A 19,615-nucleotide genomic window follows, 5' to 3' on the forward strand; every position below is an offset into this window, starting at 1 on the left:
TGCAAAAATTTCTCGGCTCGTTCCAAAGAATCAGCAATTTGAATAGCCTTTTCCAGTGATAATTCATCATATTCTAGCAATCTTTGTCGAATATTACCGGAACATAGCCCTGTTATAAGCGCATCTCTTAGCGCCTCATCTCTTTGTTGTTGGGCGCTGACGTCTTTGAAATTACAATCTTTCGCAAGTGACCTGAGTGCTTGGGAAAATTCAGACATAGTTTCACTGCTCGATTACAAATAATCGAATAATCGATTACAAACCTTCGTTTCCCATTTTCACCCTTTACGACGACAACTTGAGCTCTCCACGGAGATCTGCTAGGCGTTACAATTCCTTCCTGTAACAAACGGTTGACCTCCATTTCAATAAACTTTCTGTCATCTTTGGAATACCAACGAGACTTTGTAGCAATAGGATGGCAGTCAGCAGTCAGATTTTTGAATGGTTCTGGTGGCAAACTTTTGAAAGTTGAAAAGCCACATACAGACATTGGAGGTCGATCGCCGCCGTAATTATAAGTTACACTTTGATGTTGTCCTTGAAAGTCTATTCCAAGTAAAATGTCACAACATAGATCATCCATTACTCTCAATATGAATTTTCGATAGTGTCGGCCCTGATATTCAATATCAGCTGCTGTGCAACCTTTTATAGGCATGGAACACGCCAGAGAAGCCATTGCTACCTTGTCCTTAACTGTGTCCCTTTTGATTGGGAGGTTACACCTTTCTATGAGACGAGGGTGTATGAAACTCTGACTACTGCAACTCTCAAAAACTGCGCATACTTTGTGTCCTTCAATATGAATCACAGACGACGACCCTCTCAATGATTTCGGGGTATTGTCAAAAGCCATTCCTAATATATACGAGTTAGAACATGCAGTGACTTTGTCAGGATTTTGTGGGTTGAAAACGGTTCCTCTGCAGACTTTTATGAAATGTCCTTTTTTATGACATTTGAAACAAAACACATTTCGGGCTGGACATTTTGAACGAGGATGTTTCTTTCCGCCACAGAAAAAGCACGCGGAATTTGCAGTAGCAGATATTTTCTCGATATCACACGATGTCTCATCGTTTTGAGTTTCACTGTTTTGAGCAGCCGCAGACACAGTAGAAGGATCGGATATTCGATAAGCTTCAGCATTCTTAATTGCTACTTCTAAGCTTCTGGCTTGATCGTATGTCGTATTAAGATCAAGGTGTTTGTTTTCCAACAAACGCTGTCGTATCCATGTGGAGTTTAACCCCCGGATAAAAGCGTCTCGGACATAAGCATCTCGGTTTTGAACAGCAGATACAGCTTTGAAATTACAATGTTTGCTTAACGATTTCAATGCTTGCATGTATTCGTCTACATTTTCAGATGCTTGTTGGTTCCTGGTTGCCAGAACATGCCGAGAATAAACTTCATTGAGAGGTTTGACAAACATTGTTTTCAGAATCTCAATCGCAGTATCGTACGATTCTGCCTCCTCAATGTTTTGGAATATACGAGGAGATATGAAATTCACCAGTACACCAAGTTTATCAAGGCCTTCAGACGGCAAGGCGTTTAGAAAATTATCGAAAGTCTTCTTCCAGTGCAGCCACTCACAGGATGCTTCACTAGAGTTAGGATCTACCTCCAGTCTCTCTGGTCTCAGAATCTTGTCCATGCTTGTACCAGAATACTCTTGTGAAATGATTTAAGTTGAATAAATTGTAATGAATAAGAAATATAGTACCTTGATATAAGGCTTTATTCAACTTAAATTTAAAGCACTCTTAGAATGAATCTAAAATAATATAAGACAAGCAAATGTTATTAAACAAGAAAACAAATACGTATCGAATTGCTGATGCTAACAGTAAGCGGCTCAATAGTTAAATGAATAAAGTTGAAAGAATTAACACACTACATCTACAGCACAGCAATGATTGGTGTCTGATTTAAAACGCCACAGCAATCATCGCTTGACTGCAGCTGTATAAACAAATAGATACATTGAGTTGCATTTCCAAGTTATCACAAACTGAACCCGTGTAGCCAGCGTGTGTCTTGCATATATGATATTCTTCTTTTTATGATAATGGTTGCGCAAAATCACCATAGCTTCATCATACACATCCATCACAAAGAAAAACACGTTAGTAATAAAATCCACCAATGATAGCACATTTGTTAATATGCCTTGAAACACCTTCCTTGGATCTGTTAGATTCCACAGCTGTTAAGTAATTTGCAAGCATCCTGTCCCAATGGGAAAATACTTTTAGAGCTCCAACTTCATTTAGCAAGACATAAAGCACTGGCACCCGAATAAGTTTTTCGTCGGAAGTTGCCATTGCTTTCGGAAAACCAGTTAATCGTTTCAAGTTTTGAGCTAATAAAATTGTGGTGAACCTAATACAGAAAGAAACAAACTTGTATACTAGGCTTTTATTAGCTCGAACGTCGACTAAGAGTCTTAAAGCAGCACAAACCAAAGAATGACTTTCAAATCAAAACACCATGCTATTAAAGGACGAACAGTATACGTCAGCAAGGTCAAATGTCGTGGCTGTTTTAGGTGTTGCTAGATTTCAAGACATATCTGGCTAGAAAGAAATGCAGAATGGCATCATATTTCATGTTATTTTACATGCCCCCGCTTTTTACAAGTTTGTGGATACAAATCCATTCATTCTTTGCTCATCGTGTATATCAATACTTATTATAAACTGTGTACGCTAAAGATAACATAATGATACATGGTATCAGCTGTTGTGTTAAAGTTGTAGCATGGTACTAAATCACTTTTGAAGCCCCTTTCTGTAACAGCAATATGGTATTAAGAATGGCTGTTAAGAATTGTTTAAGTGTTACACAAGTTGAAATTATCATAGATATTATCATATCGAGTCCCGCTAGATGTCTTATCTTTCCTCAGAATGGAAAAACCCTGTTTAAAATGAAACTGAGACAAAATTCTTACCTCACCCCAATTCTTTCGCATTGATGCTGTCCCAATTTGTAGCAAAACTGAAAACATTTGAGTTGACTGAATGGTGCTGCTTCAATTTCAAACAAGGTTACTATCAGAAGTAGAGAGATTGCTGCCACATTCATCTTTGATTTATAGAGATGCAATCGGCAAACACCAAAGAATATTCAAAAATTCATATTGCAAAACCAGTGCTAAAATAGCAATTTGGCAAGTGAACAATTAATGGTCATACAATAAGGGGAGTCATACACTAAACATCCCCTGTTCTCCGAATATAAAAGGTCACGATATACATTTGCTTCCTGGTGTAATAAAGAATTCAAGCTGACGGGGGCACCAGTTGCGTAACCAAGAATTTTCAAAGAGGGAGGGGGGTCTGAAATTGTTTAAAATCGTATCAGCTGGTGGGTCAAGCAGGCTACGCCACTGGGCGACGCACGTTATTCTGAATATCAAACAGATACGATCAAAATCTCGAGAATGCTGCATCGGTCATTTTTTTTCAATTGTAGACATTGGGAATGGAAGTTAAACTGTGCCGTAAATTATACCCGTGAAAATAGATGAAAACAACATTCAACTAAAGATTAAGCGACTATAAATAGAAATTATAAGCAACCTTTTCTATTGTTTCTGTTTTTGGTTGTCTCTTCTTGTAATTCTGCAGGATGCTTGATGTCCCTAACTTTATGGTCAATATGGTCTTACGTTATACCCCGATTTAAGAGAGTTTCAGAAACCACCATTGGTATTAGTAGTTTTTTTCTTAATTTGTGTAATTTTCGTCACCAAGTGCAATTTTTATTTTAAGCTTCTATAAATAGATTTTTTCGTCAAAATTCATCAGAATTTACTTATACTTTCAATTTATTTTAATGCTAAATGTAATACAACAATGACTGCAATAATGAAATGTACGATCCAGACGGATTTTCCAGACGATAAAATCGTTTGAAACTGAATAATATAGAAACTGACAAAAGTGAAATCCTCACTTTCTCCAAAATTGTGACTGTTTCAAATATACATTTTGCTAATGGATAGTAACTGGGTTGATAGGTAACTAATATTTACAGTTAGTCCATCTTGGTAATAGCTTGCGGTAATAAACTCCAACACGTAGTATATGTATTTATTCCATATCGATTGATTCCTACTTACAAATCCTGTCAGCATTTTGCACCTGATCTTATTTAATTAAGGTTAACGCAAGACACTGGTGTTTAGGTAGTTCATAAATTAGGCAAATGCGTACTTTAGTATTAACTACCCTGAATTTTGCCCTCAGCCGTTGTTTTAACTAATTGCTTTGGCAGTGTTCATAAAAATAAGTTTCTGTCTTCATGAAATGCTGATACAGAAAACAGTTGCAATTAAGAAGATACGTGTATATGATATACGATATGTAACCTTTGTAAATTCACCGATTTAGTATATAATAAAAATTAGACGTCACTTATGAATGAATGAAATTTTCGAATAGATGTTCACGTAAAAATAAGTGTGAACTATTGTGGAATGTCTGATAAAATTGAATAATATTTTAAATTACGAAGATCGTTGATTGAATTTTTATTAAAAAATAATTTTTTCAGAGGTTGTCGTTGAACACTATCAAAATTAAATTTGTGTGCAGGATACACAAACTGCTTTGGTTAAAGGAAATGGCATATTTATGATAAAGTACGTCATTTACAAATTTGTCAACTAGAGTTTGTAAAATAACAAATGTGATGATGTGCCCGAATGCATCTTAATGTCAGAGAAACACAACGGAAGCATCGGCTTACCACATCCATACCGATATGACGTCCATATAGTGTTGCGGTATACATCGATTTGAATCGGAAGTTTTAGAAACCAACATTGTTATTACTAAATCGTTTCGTAAGTTGAATAATTTTATTCAATCAGGTGAGTTCATGTGCGAGAGCGCCTATTTTAATCTCTCGTAAATAGATTTTTTGATGTCACAATTCACCAGAATCTGCGCCATCTGTAATATGTATTTATATGTATGTATATATAATACCTGGTCCAGACGGATTTTTATCTTTTACAAGCGCAAAAAACTGAATAAGATAAACGAAAATCTTCGATTATTGTTGTGAATGTTCCCAATATACATTTTGATACTGAATTGTAACTGTTGGTAAAGTCACTATTGCGTACATATTACATAGTATTTGGTAAACCGAGGCTGCAATGAAATGACAAAAATTCATAAAATTTGTCAATGGATTGGTCTAATAAACCAGCACATAACCCATTTGGTTCATACTTCCCCACACTGCCAGTATTTTTCAATTGATCTTATATAATTAGGGTTAAAGTAAAAGACTTGGGATCAGGTAGTTTATGAATTAGCCAAATGGTTATTTTAGTACTCAACACTCTGAATTTTATTCTTCCGTGATTAATGAAAATTGAAGTTGTATGTTGTTTTAGCTAATCCCTTTTACATCACTGAAACCTTCATGAAAACAGCTTGGTGAGTTCTTGTAACCTTGTTCTAAGCAAGAATATATTTTATTTTAATAATGGCGTTTATCACTTTACATAACACGCATGACGTCGCATACTTTACTGTTTCGAGTGCGTTGATTTTGTCCTACAATGCAAATTAAGTTTTAATTTGGAGTTATTCTGAATTTATTTTATTTAAATTTGGGTACAAATGGTCGCAATCATAGCGATACGTATATGTTGCACGATACATAACATTGTAAGTTTACAGCTTCATTATACAATGAAAATTACACTTTGATTAGGATTGAAATAACTTTTAAATGAATGATCATATAAAATGAGTGTGAAGCATGGTGGAATATTGAGTGGAAGTGTTTTAAAGTAAAAGACTTCTAAAACTTGATTTTTATTTTGAACTGCAAAGATAATTTATCGGATTTTTATTAGAAAGAAGAAACTTTTAGGAAGTTATCGTCGAACACTATTGAAATTGGATTAGTCTGTAGAATACACAAACGGCTTCGGTTATATCCAATGGGATATTTATGATAAAGTACGCTATTTACAAATCTGTTAAATAGATTTTATAGAATAAAAAATGTAATGATGTGCCTGAATGCATCTTATTGTTAGAGAAACACAACGGAAGCATCGGCTAAATACCTACATTCCGATATGACGTCCATGTGCAAGCGAGTCTATTTTAATCTCTTATAAATAGATATTTTAAATGTCCTAATCCACCAAAATGTTCCTCATATGTTTATATGTATTGCTGTACGTATAATTCATTTACATGCAAGTTGTAATGTAACAACAAGTAAACGAGAATATCGGTCGGAGACCGAAGACTCATCGATCGAAAGTTAGGGGATCCCCCAATACAGAAACTGCGGTTTCTATAATATAACTATAACTCTATAATTATACGACATAATTCATCCAAAATCAATAGGCTTCTGGTCTGAGATATGATAAATGCACATGTAATTCAACCTCGCTTTCGTGAGATATCGCGTGTATCTAACAGACAGACAAACAAACAGACAAATACCTATCAACATACTTACCGATCTTAAGATCGATAAGTAATGACTTAAAATTCATACTTGGCTCAGATGGATTTTTATTTTTTTTAAATTCAGGAAACCGAATAAAACAAACGGAAATCTTCTATTTAACCAATGTTGTGAATGTTTCTGATATATAACTTGATACCGCAGCTGTTGGTAAAGTTGCTATTACGTAGATATTTGCAATATTTGGAAAATCGAGGTTTAAATAAAAAGACAAAATTTCATCAAATTATGCGATTTTGTTAATGGTTTGGTCTAATAATCCAGTACTTGACTCATTTTGTTTATACTTCACCATGATATCAGTATTTTGCACCTGATCTCATTTAGTTAATTTGTGCAGTTTAGTAATTAGATAAATGGGTAATTTAATACTTGTTACTCTGAATTTTATGCCTATGTGATGAATGAATGTTTGTGTTTTAGATTTTAGTCAGTTCTTGCGACCTTATTCTAAGCAAGAATGTTTTTTAATTCTGGTAATGACGTTTACTTCTTCATACAACACGCATGACAACACCTTACTGTTTCGAGTGCGTTTGTTCTGTTGTCAGGTTTTAATTCGGTTCTGTTCGGAAAATCATTTTAGGTAAATTTTGATACAGAAAACAGTCACATTAACACAATACGTAAAAGTTGTTAAGTTATATGCATATATAGCCAACTCAATATACAAATACTGTACAGCCATTACGGTGATGTACGTATACTGCCAGATCATTACATAGGAATACAGTTTATATATATGCGATTGCATCTACGAATTATATGCACATTACGGTTGGCCATGTAATTAACGCATTAAAAAGCATAAAAAACTTGAAAGCTAGTGATCGATACGGTATTAGCATTGATTGTGCGAAAAAAGACAAAAAACTACCAGTTTTCGTAGTACATGATATAATAGGTAGGATACCAATCTATAATATCATAATACCCACAACAGCTGGTTGTTGATAACACGAGAAATGCGCTGGCTGAAAATCCTTTTGCAGTGAACTGCTACTGGCAATAAACTGTCTACAAACTAATCAAATTAACGCATGGTAGAAAATATAAAACTGCCGGTGCGCGTAGTTCTTGATAAATAAACAATTGGCGCCAATCTATGATGTCATAATACCCCACAACAGCTGACCGTTGATAACACGAAAAATGTGCTGGTTGAAAATCTCTCTTCAGTCCCACTGATTTGGTGGGTGCATTCAAACACATCCTGGTACACAATGGGGCCTTCTATTAAATTCAACGAAATATATCGTTACAAAATTAGCAACGAGTCAGCATCACCATCTAACGAACTGTGAGACTTCAAATTTAGAGATTTAAAAATTTTGAAATTAATGTTCAACTGAAATATGTTAGATCTTCTTCCAAAAATATCTTTAACATAAAACTGCCTTGGAGACATGTGTATCTAAGGAGTCATTGTATAATTACTCTTGAATATTTTAGATTCTTATGATTAATTCTGGAATACATTTATTGTTTACTTTTAGTTTGTGCCTAATTTTAACCGAAACTGAGTTCTGTAACTTTCGTTCTCGATAATAACAATTATTTGTTATTAAGGCCATAAACATCAAATACGGGTTTTGATCGAAAATGTTCACTGTGTTCAATAAAACAACAAAATAACATGTAAAATGTCCAATTTCGACCAAAAGCAAATAACTTACTCTCTTGAATACTCTGTGAAAAAATATTTTTGAATCTAGAATATATTTTGAATTGGGCCATGGACCGTAAGAAAGCCTAATATAACACCAAACATAACGAATTTCTAGGCCTCGAAGTACTGAATAGATAAATCACTATCGTGTTGTGCGGAATGAGCATGTCCCATCGAACCCCGGTCCCATTGTTCCCCACAACCGTCAAGCATTTTCAGACTGCTCCATGTCAGAATTAAAAAGGTACATCAACTCGGCAATCGCTAATAATATTTCACAGTGGACTAAAGATAAAATATGTCAAACAGTCGTTTGTCCTGCAAAAAAAGAAAAGACTGAGATGACGGAATTTTTGTTTAAACCCCCTAAAACCAATATCATTTCATATCTTGCGTTGCTCTACACGGCCTCTGTCCACATGTGGAAACGTCGCAACTCACCGAAAGGCGGATTTAAACTTCAAAACGTATGACTGATTATGGATATAGTATGAGCACGGGAGATGATTTTCCACTGTGCTCCATGTCCCACCTTCCTCTATTGGATATTGGCAATGACTTACCACAAATTTATCAAATTGAAGTTTGTTTGATTTAAACAATTTCATCTCTCCTACATCTACGGAATCACAATAATCCTCTCGTACGTATTATTTCTTTTAATTTCAGATGTGAAAAATCAAAAATTGAGATTGAACATCGGTGTAATATATTTAAAAAACTTATGCCACATTTTTTAAGCAATAGTTAGAATAAGTTCAAACCAGATACCAATTTTTCATTGGATTAGAAATAACTGGAACTGAATGAGAAATTACTTAAAATGGCCCGACCAGTAATTCATGAATATGAAACATCAATGCTAAAATATATTGGCAACAAGATCACGTATTAGGCCTTAGCTGACCACTGGATTTGTTAATAGAAGATCGACGGACATGCGTGATAAAATGACCCATTCTCTTGCATCTTATAAAAGTGTACTTTTGAATTAAATACGACATTAGCATTTAGATAAAATATCTGGCCCTACATGGGTCTTAAATACAATTTGGTATAATGAAGGTTTTACTAAGCTCTCATGTCTCATAAGGCTTACTCAACTTGGTTTTCGGTTTCTCTATCATTTTGTTTTCATATATTTTTTGAAGGTGTGTGGCATGCCTATGTGGAGTTTTTGCAACACAAAAATTTGAGAACCATTGATTCACGACATCTAAATTTCCATGTTTTTAGTTGCAAGAATTGGTGTATATAAAACCTATTTCAGCATTATCACCGTGTTATTCTCATGTTAATGTTATTTTCCACATTTTTCTGTTACAATGGTCTTTGCGCATGAAAAGTGACATTTTCAGTTGAATCGTTTTTATTTTATTTAACAAACTGATAGCTTGACATTAATTTCTTAATTCAATTTCTTTCTTAACCACGTGCACTGGCAACTCTATGTCGTAATATACGCAAGCAACATATAGATGCTTATCACTGAATGATGCTCATGATGCGATACTTTCATGATTTATCGATATGTAACGTGAGTAATGAGTTTGAGTGAGTTTGCACAAAACTTCAACCTGATTGGTTTGTCGACAGTTACAGCCAATGGCCAAGGAATAGTTCACTGAAAACAGATTTTCAATGTCGTCTTTGGCAGCAACACATTCCTCATGTTATCACAATCAGCTGTTGTCGGCAGTCCGTGTGGTCCTAAAGTTTAGTTTAGTTAGGATTCCTTCAGTTGTACATCGTCATCGTGATGATTATCGCTATCTCGTCGTCGTCATCATCACTGTGTTGTTTTCTCGTATTCGACGTGTCGCATTTTTCTCTTTCACGTGTTATCGTGTTACGTATTTATTTTATTATCGTCCCCTAAGCTCAGCAAGATGTTTAAGATTGCATTTCTGGTGGTAGCAGTTTAGGATTTCATTTCTTGTTATGGCAGTTTAAGATTACATCGCCTTTATAACGTTGAAGTTTGAATTCATTCAATAGTCTTCTTTTATACCGTATTTCGAATCGTTCGATATAACATTATGATATTTGCATGTCTACAGCTCGTATGGTATTGCATTTATAGTTACTGTTTTACCTTGGTTGTATATCTGTCGTTTTGGGACTATGCTGTTATATGGAGTTGTTTTGTGTAAGTATTAGTTTTGTATTCTGTATCATTTGTCTTTGATTTATTTGGTGCTAATTATTTAATTTGTATTTTAGTCAACCGTTTTGAATACTTTCAATAAAACGAGTCTGGCAAATCGACTTATCATTTCCGGGTCCCAAAAGTGACAAAGTTGAACAAAACTCCTTGCGACGACGATGAACGAAGCAGATGAATCAATTACACAAGATTTGAATAGACGAGAAGCTTCTTCTTCGCCTGCAGTTCCTCTCGCGGAAACAGACGACGGTAACTCTGAAACTATTGGACGCAATGTATTATGCCACGAAAGAGTCCGACTACAAAATGAACTAAATGGTTTGTGCGACAGAATTTCAAAATCGATTACTGAAAATGCTCAAAATTCTATCGTTACTGATCTTAAAATTAAACTTCATGTTAAACGAATTGCTTATGACCAAGTGATGGATAAACTCATTCCGACTACCCGTAATCCAAATGTTTTGAAGAAATATGAAACTGGAAGGCAAATGATGTTATCGAAAATCGATCAAATTGAAAGCAGAATTAATTCTTACCTTGACGAGGAGATCGTTTCTGATCACGGGTCTGTCGAATCCAATACAAGCAAATGCAGTGTTGAATCACTGAAGCGATTGCAACTTGAGCAAGAACGAGAGGTAGAAAGAGCCGATTCTCTTGTACGTATGGCTAAACGAGACTTTCTCACAGAAGAAGATACCATTCGCAATAAAATATCAGCACTAGAGCGTCGCCTTGATACCAAACGTCGAGACATAAACGAAAAAGAACGAATGGCAGATCTAACACGTCGCCAAGCTGACTAACTTATGCGTGAAATTGAACAAGAAAAGACTGAATTGGCTACCAAAAAGATGCCTAAAGATAACTTCCGTGGCGTCAATATTGAATATCCGTTAGAGTCAACACGCAGACGAAGTGCAGCGAACTTTTTTGTTCCGACGAAGAGTCAAGTGGCAACAAATTCAGAAAAGACCAAAGAATTGCACTTCCCGACAGCACGAACTTACAAACGCCCGTCTCCTTCAAACAGAATGCTCATACCACAAGAAGCAGTCGACGCGTGGATTAACCACTTGGAACCTAACCAGTCTGGTAAATTTTCTGTTAATTCTTTTAATATGTCAGTAGAGGAACAAACTATGTTATCATTACAGTTGAATTCTAGAATATTGTCCCAGCACCATTTATCGCCGATTACGATTCCTAGTTTTAGCGGAACGCCCCTAGAATAGCCAAACTTTATTGAGTTATTTTTTGATAATGTACACAGTTCTCTTGACGACGACGGTTCGCGTATGGTTCGCTTAGTCGCGTCTTTGACGGGGGTGGCTAAACGACATGTCGATGGCTTAGGCACGGTGGGAAGTAATTATATTGTCGCGTTGAGTGAATTGAAACATATATTCGGCCAACGGGTGACGATTGCTCGGGCCTTTCTCGAGAAGGTTGTAGATGGTAGACGAGTAACAGAATTCAGTATCCGAAAAATATCCGATTTTCATTCTGAAGTTCGCGACATTGTGATAAATTTGAAGAAAATGCGATTGCTTGCAGATTTGTATAGTATTGAAAATGTTAGAAAGACAGCAATGCGAATTCCGGCAGAACTGACCTCGAGTTGGAATAAGTTTGTGACTGATATGATTCGTGCCGACGAAATGCCGAGTTTACTGGACTTCGAGCAGTGGTTGTGGGAACGATGCGAGGAATTAGGAAATCCTTTTTCACCAAATCTTTTCAGTACTAAAATAGATCGTGACGATCGCAGACAGGCATTTCCTAAGAAGAATGTGGTATACCCTTTATCGGGTCATTCAAATCAGCCGCTCGAACAACCGCGAATGCAATGTTTCTATCGCAATGGTTTTCATTCTTTAAGTAACTGCGATAGCTTCAGGTTTAGTGCCAATGACACGAAAAGAAGATTTCTACTAAATTCACGCCTGTGCTTTAACTGTCTCGAACCTGGACATTTAGCTATTTCGTGCCGGTTCCGCAATATGTGTCGTGTTTGTCCCGGTAAGCATCATTCAGCCATCCATGGTTTGAGAGTCGTTCCTAATAGATTGAGTGATAACAATCAGCCTGATCTCCCTCCTCATATGAGCGGCGTTGCCAATTCTCATGTTTCAGGCTTTAATGGTGTTCAGTTTCAGCTTTTGCCAGTCGTAGTAAAAGGCCCATTGGGATCCTCTGAATATGCTATCGCTGTTCTAGATTCTGCCAGTCAAATCTCAATAATACATCCCAAATTAAAACAAAAACTTGGTTTGAAAGGAAGTCCTAGGTGTCTAACCATTAACACCTTATGCAATAAGGGCGTTTCGCAAAATACGGAGGTGGTGAAATTGTCGATGCGATCTGCTCACGACGAGAGTGGTCAAATTCTGATGTTAAGCAACGTGTTTGTGGTCGAGTCACGCATACCACATCCAGCTAGAATCCTTAAGAACGATCACAATATGACTCACCTGCAGGATATTCCGTTAACCGACATTGAAGCGAACAAAGCCATGATTTTAATCGGAGCCGATAATCCCTTGGCGCATTTCCAGCTTGAACGTAGAGTCGGCCAGCAACATGAACCAGTGGGTATTAAAACTCCTCTCGGTTGGACTTTGATCGGGTCTTCAGGCGCGACTAATGAAGATGAAACTGTTTCAAATATGCTGTGTTGTGATTTGCGTGACCAGTATAACATGCTGCAAGAACAAGTTGAGCGATTTTGGTCCACTGAAGCTGTAGGCACGGCGTACAATTTGACCCGTAGCGAGTCGATTGAAGATAGACAAACTGATAATTTGATGGAAAGAAAAATTAGATTTATCGACGGTCATTACGAGGTTGGGTTTATGTGGAGAAATGAAAATTGCGAAATGCCGCAAAACGAACACGTAGCGCTTAACAGGTTCGAAAATCTCAGAAAACGACTCCAAGGAAACGAACGTTTGCGAAACTTATATTGTAAAGAAATGGCAAAGAATATTGAAAGGGGTTGGGTGCGTAAGCTAACTTCAGATGAAAAGGCGTTTCGCGGTCCTCGAACTTGGTTTCTGCCTCATCATGGCGTTGAAAATCCCAACAAGCCAAATAAACTAAGAATTGTTTTTGACGCGGCATCTACTTGCTGCGGCCGTCAGTCTGAACAGTCGATTGATGTCCGGGCGCGATTTGATCAATAATCTAGTCGGGGTGCTTTTACGTTTTCGGGAGAGACCAATCGCTATAAGCGCCGATATAGAAGCCATGTTTCATATGATTCGATTGCCGGAAGATGATACGGATTCTGCACGTTTTCTCTGGTCGGAAGACCTTTTTTCAACCAAACGGCCAGATGTGTATAAATTCTTAGTTCGTATTTTTGGAGCTGTGGATTCACCTTATGTCGCAAACTTTTGTTTGAAGAGAGCTGCGTACGATAGTAGAAACAAGTTTCCTAGAGACGTAATATTAACTACCGATAGAGACTTTTATGTCGATGATTTACTTACTTCGAAATGGAATGTTGATTCCGCGGTATCGACAGCTAAAGATATGATTAAGATGTTACACGATAAAGGATTCAACTTGACCAAGTGGGTTTCGAATTCTAAATCGGTTTTACGTGAAATATCCAGTGGACGTGTCGTCACTAATGTTGACTTAGATCTGGACAGATTACCTGTTAGAAAAGCTCTGGGCTTGCATTGGGACATCGAGAAGGATTGCTTTATATTCGACCACCAGAAATTTACTGATTTTACCACGAAAAGAAAGGCCCTTAGTGTAACCAGTTCAATATTCGATCCATTAGGATTTGTAGCACCAATCATTTTGTATGCCAAATTATTACTGCGGGAATGTTGGCGTGACAACTTAGCTTGGGACGAAGTATTTGATAATAAGAGATTGAAGTGTTGGGAAAATTGGATAAATTCGCTGAAATGTTTAAAGAGTTTTTCGATTCCACGTCAATTTAAAGGTGTTAAATGTGAAAGTTCCTCGTATGAAATTCATATATTCTGTGATGCATCAGAAGTGGCATATGGCGCGGTAGCATACATAATATCGAAGCATTCCCGGGAGAATTTTCAGTGTAGTCTTATCGCGGCTAAAGCAAGAGTCGCACCTATGAAAGGTATGACCGTGCCTCGTTTAGAATTGCAAGGTGCTCTCTTGGCCGTGCGATTGTTAAATTTTCTCCGAAAAGAACTATCCCTTCCACTAGGCGACGTACATATGTGGTCCGACTCGACTTGTGTATTGAGATATTTAAAAAATAAAACTCGAAGATTTAAAACATTTGTAGCCAATCGCGTTCGCGAAATACTCGATCACACTCGGCCACACCAATGGAAGTACGTCGACTCCGCACAGAATCCCGCTGATTACTGCACTAGGGGAATGACGGTTTCCAAATTTCTAGAAAATTCTGATCGATGGCTACATGGACCAGAGTTTTTGCTCATGCCCGAAAGTGATTGGCCAAGCCAGATAGCGTTACGTGCAGTTGACGACCACGACCAAGAGATTAAATATCAAACATGCATACTAGCAGATTGTTTTATAACTACGGATAACAGCGATGGAGTACTTGATTCGGAAATCGAAAAGGTCGTCGATGTCGAACGTTTTGATTCGTGGTTTTCCTTATGCAAACGAACTGCCGTGGTTTTGTTGGCAGCTCGGTATTTTAAGAATCTTTCTGTGAAATGTCCGACGTATAGCCCGCTGCCAGCTCAACTTGTGACTCCTAAACAGTTGGAACTCGCGGGCCGGTATTGGATAGTTTCTGCTCAAAACAAGCATTTCCGCGTGGAGCGCAAATGCATAACTAACCGAGAAGATTTATCATCAAAATCAACGTTACTTAATCTGACGCCATTTTTCGATGGACAAGTGATCCGCGTCGGGGGCCGTCTTGAAAATGCCAATATCCCACTGCGTTCGAAACATCCTATTATACTGCCGTATTTAAGTTTGAAATGTGATTCGAACTGCCCATGTCGAATTTCATGGTTGATAATGAAAGCTGCTCATATTCGACTCGCACATGCCGGTCCAGAGGCCACGCTTAGCGCATTAAGACAGCGCTACTGGCATATAAAAGGGAGAACTTGTCAAACGAATAATTGATAATTGTTGGGAATGTAAAAGACGCCGAGCAAGTTGCAGAACCCCACTGATGTCGAATCTGCCCAAAGTTCGTGTTACTGAAGCAAGACCGTTCGAAAATGTCGGGCTGGATTTCTTCGGCCCGATCCAAACAAAGAGAGGCAGGGTTTTAGAGAAACGATGGGGGTGTTTGTTTTGTTGTCTTTCAATGAGAGCTGTACACATTGAGATGGCATGGACTATGGATACTGATTCCTTCATATGTGTACTTTTGTCTTTCATTGCGATACGAGGACCTGTATCCCAAATATGGTCGGACAACGGATCAAATATAGTTGGTGGTTCCCGAGAGCTGAAAACCGTCCTTAACTCGATAGATGAATCTCGCGTGGCAGAACTGTGCTTAAAACACAATATTGAATGGCATTTCACTCCACCTTACGCTCCCCATTTTGGTGGCGTTTGGGAAAGATTAGTAAAGTCCGCAAAGCGTGCTTTGAAAGCAGTTCTGGGGAATGTGCGTGTAACCGACGAAGTCTTGAAGACCGCGTTTGCGAGGGTTACCGACATTATGAATAGTAGACCCATTACAACAGTGAGCGACGAACCAACCGACTTTAGTGCCATTACATCAAATTGTTTGTTGAAAGGGCATTCGGCCGAAGTGTTTCCACTGGATTCAGACGTGATGAAATTATGCTACAGAAAACGATGGAGGCAAACCGAAGCTATTTGTAATCAGTTTTGGAGAAGATGGCGAAAAGATTACCTACCGAATTTGATGACACGATGTAAGTGGCGGAAGGAACAACGAAACTTACAAGAAGGAAATCTGGTGCTCGTTTCTGACCCCGTTGCACCGAGAGGACGTTGGCAACTTGGTCGTGTTATTCAAATTTACCCTGGTTCTGACGGACGAGTCCGAACTGTCGCGGTTAAAACTATAAATGGCATACATATTCGACCCGCATCGAAAATCTGCCTCCTAGAAGAATGACTTTCTGCGGATAGTCATGGGGTGGCTTTGTCGGCAGTCCGTGTGGTCCTAAAGTTTAGTTTAGTTAGGATTCCTTCAGTTGTACATCGTCATCGTGATGATTATCGCTATCTCGTCGTCGTCATCATTACTGTGTTGTTTTCTCGTATTCGACGTGTCGCATTTTTCTCTTTCACGTGTTATCGTGTTACGTATTTATTTTATTATCGTCCCCTAAGCTCAGCAAGATGTTTAAGATTGCATTTCTGGTGGTAGCAGTTTAGGATTTCATTTCTTGTTATGGCAGTTTAAGATTACATCGCCTTTATAACGTTGAAGTTTGAATTCATTCAATAGTCTTCTTTTATACTGTATTTCGAATCGTTCGATATAACATTATGATATTTGCATGTCTACAGCTCGTATGGTATTGCATTTATAGTTACTGTTTTACCTTGGTTGTATATCTGTCGTTTTGGGACTATGCTGTTATATGGAGTTGTTTTGTGTAAGTATTAGTTTTGTATTCTGTATCATTTGTCTTTGATTTATTTGGTGCAATTATTTCATTTGTATTTTAGTCAACCGTTTTGAATACTTTCAATAAAACGAGTCTGGCAAATCGACTTATCATTTCCGGGTCCCAAAAGTGACAGCTGTTGTGGGGCGTTATCTCATGGCATCATAGATTGCAACCTATGTTATATATGCGACTGACATTGTACACATCGTTGCGCACAAATAACATGTGGAGACATGTCACTAAATGATGCTTGTCACTTAATTTTTCAGTCTTGAAGTAAATTCCGAAAATTGTCACGGCGATCGTTTTGGCGGCCGACATCCCAATTACGGTTGTTTGAAATGACAATACTCATTATGTTGCGTTCGTTGAAAATATTCGAATAATTTGACTGAAGAAAACTATTTGCCTACCACTAATTACGGCGCATGGTATTTATTATTGAACGGCAGTTGAAAATCAACTCGTTTAACATTAAAATTCAAGTAATAGTTTCACATTTAATGCATTTGATCGGCGCTGCATGTGAGCGTACTTATAAACGATTTTGACGCTACTGACATCCGCGAGTTATACTTCTCTCCAAAATTAATTTTCTCGTTTTTTAATGTTCTATTTTCAAATGCGGGTACTGCTGACTGTAGATTAATGGTCGATATTTGAAAAAGGACTTGCGAAATATTCACCATAAACCGCCAGGCAAAGAGAGGCGGGCTACACGTAACTGTGGAATTTCGCTGTGAACGATGCATTTTTTTCAGTTTATTAAACATTTTACGTCGTCGTGAATTGCACTTTGGGTGCTCTGTTTCAATTTCACCAAAAATTTTGGCTGCGCCCTATCCGTTATCAACCCGGCTATATTCCGGCACTGATAAACCATGTAATAATTTGTCACCAATGTCATCAAATAAACATTCGGATCGGACGACGAGATTGCGCTCCATACTGCAATCACCAATTCCTTCACCAGCTCTGGACATACCCTATGTTGTAGGCATTTAAGGAATAACCTTGTTAGATATTTGATAGACAAAGTGGGGGCAAGTGTCAGCCTTCGCAAGACGGTTGTAACTGCCGTATTTGATGTTGAAATTATCTATCGAATCAAGAAATTATTGCCCCATCTAACAGGAATACTACCATATTATTTTATGATATTTTTATCATTGTATTGTATTTTTCTTTCCGATTTTATATGTAACTGCAATACCTTATATTTTTTCTTCCAAGATGTTTGTTATTTTATTGCAAGCATCGATTTCATTTACTATTTTATACCAATTTCCTTTTATTTCTATGTTAAATTTCCCTATTTTTTCATCTTCAAGTCATTCGTACTTAATGATACTAGCCCAATTGAAAAAAATACTACAATCACAATTTCTTAAATCATTGTAATCATATATTTTTGGCGCATTCTCTACAAAAAAACATGAAGTCATGTTTTTGATGGAATTAGTCTGCTTCACAAATGCGTCTTTCTAACACAAATAAACGAGTTGTTTCAATTGGGCATTGACTGATTGAGCATATACTATATGTGAAGATAGTATATACTATTTATTACGCAATTTGTCTACTAATATCTCATTCATTGGGGGCACGTTTTCCAAACTGGAAAAAAATTCATCCCTGGCGAGTAACTTTGTCCTTTTGAAGAGGAATCGGCTTTGTATTTGCTGTAGCATTACTGATTTCGCAAAGTTCGTTATGTCTACTATAATACAATGCACACATTCAATTAGAAAATACTGGTACTGTACAAACAGCTCATTCGTGAAATGTTTTCTTTTCATACATGTCATTCAGGGGTTTTGTCCACATTTATCTCATTCGCCAGATATTTTGTCCATAAACTTCTCGTTTCCCTGATGAAACAACAGCTCATTCGCGAAGTGATTTTTCTTCATACATTTCGTCCCAAGGTTTCGTCCTCATATATCTCATTCGCCAGATATTTTGCCCACGTAAATGTCGTTTATCATACATCTGATTAACCATATATTTTGTCCATGGTTCCATTACATTTGAACCCACGTACATTTGAACCCATGACAATTGCACCTGTATGCTATTGCACCTATGGAATTTTTTTTGTTTCACGGATAGTTAAACCCATACTAACCCTAACCCATGGGTTTTAGCGCCCGCATATAGATTGAACCCGTGGATATACGCATGGGTTCAAATGTACATGGGTTCAAATGTACGGTCACCTTTGTCCATATATATCTCGTTTCCCTGATGAAACAACAGCTCATTCGCGAAGTGTTTTCTCTTCATACATTTTGTCCGGGAGTTTTGTCCACATATATCTCATTCGCCGAATATTTTGTCCACATGAATCCCGTTTATCATACATCTCATTCACCAGATATTTTGTCTATATATATTTCGTTTCCATCATAAAACAGTTGCCGTGATTATTCACTCGTTAAAAAAACGACTTTCTCAGTGAGACTCTTCTGTGGCGTATAATATTCAATCCATGGTAATTAAGTTAATTGTGTCTAACGTAACTCGCGGTGGCGACTTTTAAATACATTGCTACTCTAAAAATACAGATGTGATATGTGGACATAAACACATGAGATAAACTTTCTAATACTATTTAGTTTTGATAGGTATGGTATAGGTATGTTTGCAATCTTGCTA

General features: G+C 37.3%; 4 protein-coding genes across 4 annotated transcripts; all 4 read left to right on the top strand.

Annotated features, from left to right (window-relative positions):
- The first annotated feature begins 10,249 nt into the window (after nucleotides 1-10,249).
- Nucleotides 10,250-11,357, top strand: LOC144429953 (uncharacterized). Its single transcript, XM_078118207.1, has 2 exons — nucleotides 10,250-10,340; nucleotides 10,415-11,357. Exon 2 carries the CDS (start codon nucleotides 10,517-10,519, stop codon nucleotides 11,165-11,167), a length of 651 nt encoding a protein of 216 aa, XP_077974333.1. The 5' UTR covers nucleotides 10,250-10,340; nucleotides 10,415-10,516; the 3' UTR covers nucleotides 11,168-11,357.
- Nucleotides 11,171-13,546, top strand: LOC144429543 (uncharacterized). The gene is made up of 2 exons (XM_078117620.1): nucleotides 11,171-11,484; nucleotides 11,635-13,546. Exons 1-2 carry the CDS (start codon nucleotides 11,171-11,173, stop codon nucleotides 13,544-13,546), a joined length of 2,226 nt encoding a protein of 741 aa, XP_077973746.1.
- Nucleotides 13,547-13,610: 64 nt separating this feature from the next.
- LOC120347930 (uncharacterized) lies at nucleotides 13,611-15,479 on the top strand. Its single transcript, XM_039418042.2, has one exon. The coding sequence runs from the start codon at nucleotides 13,611-13,613 to the stop codon at nucleotides 15,477-15,479; it is 1,869 nt and encodes a 622-aa protein (XP_039273976.2).
- Nucleotides 15,480-15,528: 49 nt separating this feature from the next.
- On the top strand, nucleotides 15,529-16,455 carry LOC144429545 (uncharacterized). The gene has a single exon (XM_078117621.1). It carries the CDS (start codon nucleotides 15,529-15,531, stop codon nucleotides 16,453-16,455), a length of 927 nt encoding a protein of 308 aa, XP_077973747.1.
- Nucleotides 16,456-19,615: the final 3,160 nt, after the last annotated feature.

Source organism: Styela clava, chromosome 11 (assembly GCF_964204865.1).
Source record: "Styela clava chromosome 11, kaStyClav1.hap1.2, whole genome shotgun sequence".
NCBI classification, from domain to species: domain Eukaryota; kingdom Metazoa; phylum Chordata; class Ascidiacea; order Stolidobranchia; family Styelidae; genus Styela; species Styela clava.

What these genes read in the sequence shown, in the direction of transcription:
- LOC144429953 (XM_078118207.1), top strand. Translation starts at nt 10,517, where the DNA reads ATGAACGAAGCAGATGAATCAATTACACAAGATTTGAATAGACGAGAA.
- LOC144429543 (XM_078117620.1), top strand. Translation starts at nt 11,171, where the DNA reads ATGCGTGAAATTGAACAAGAAAAGACTGAATTGGCTACCAAAAAGATG. An exon ending in TCTGTTAATTCTTTTAATAT is followed by an intron (nt 11,485 to 11,634) that starts GTCAGTAGAGGA and finishes TAATGTACACAG; the next exon opens with TTCTCTTGACGACGACGGTT.
- LOC120347930 (XM_039418042.2), top strand. Translation starts at nt 13,611, where the DNA reads ATGTTTCATATGATTCGATTGCCGGAAGATGATACGGATTCTGCACGT.
- LOC144429545 (XM_078117621.1), top strand. Translation starts at nt 15,529, where the DNA reads ATGTCGAATCTGCCCAAAGTTCGTGTTACTGAAGCAAGACCGTTCGAA.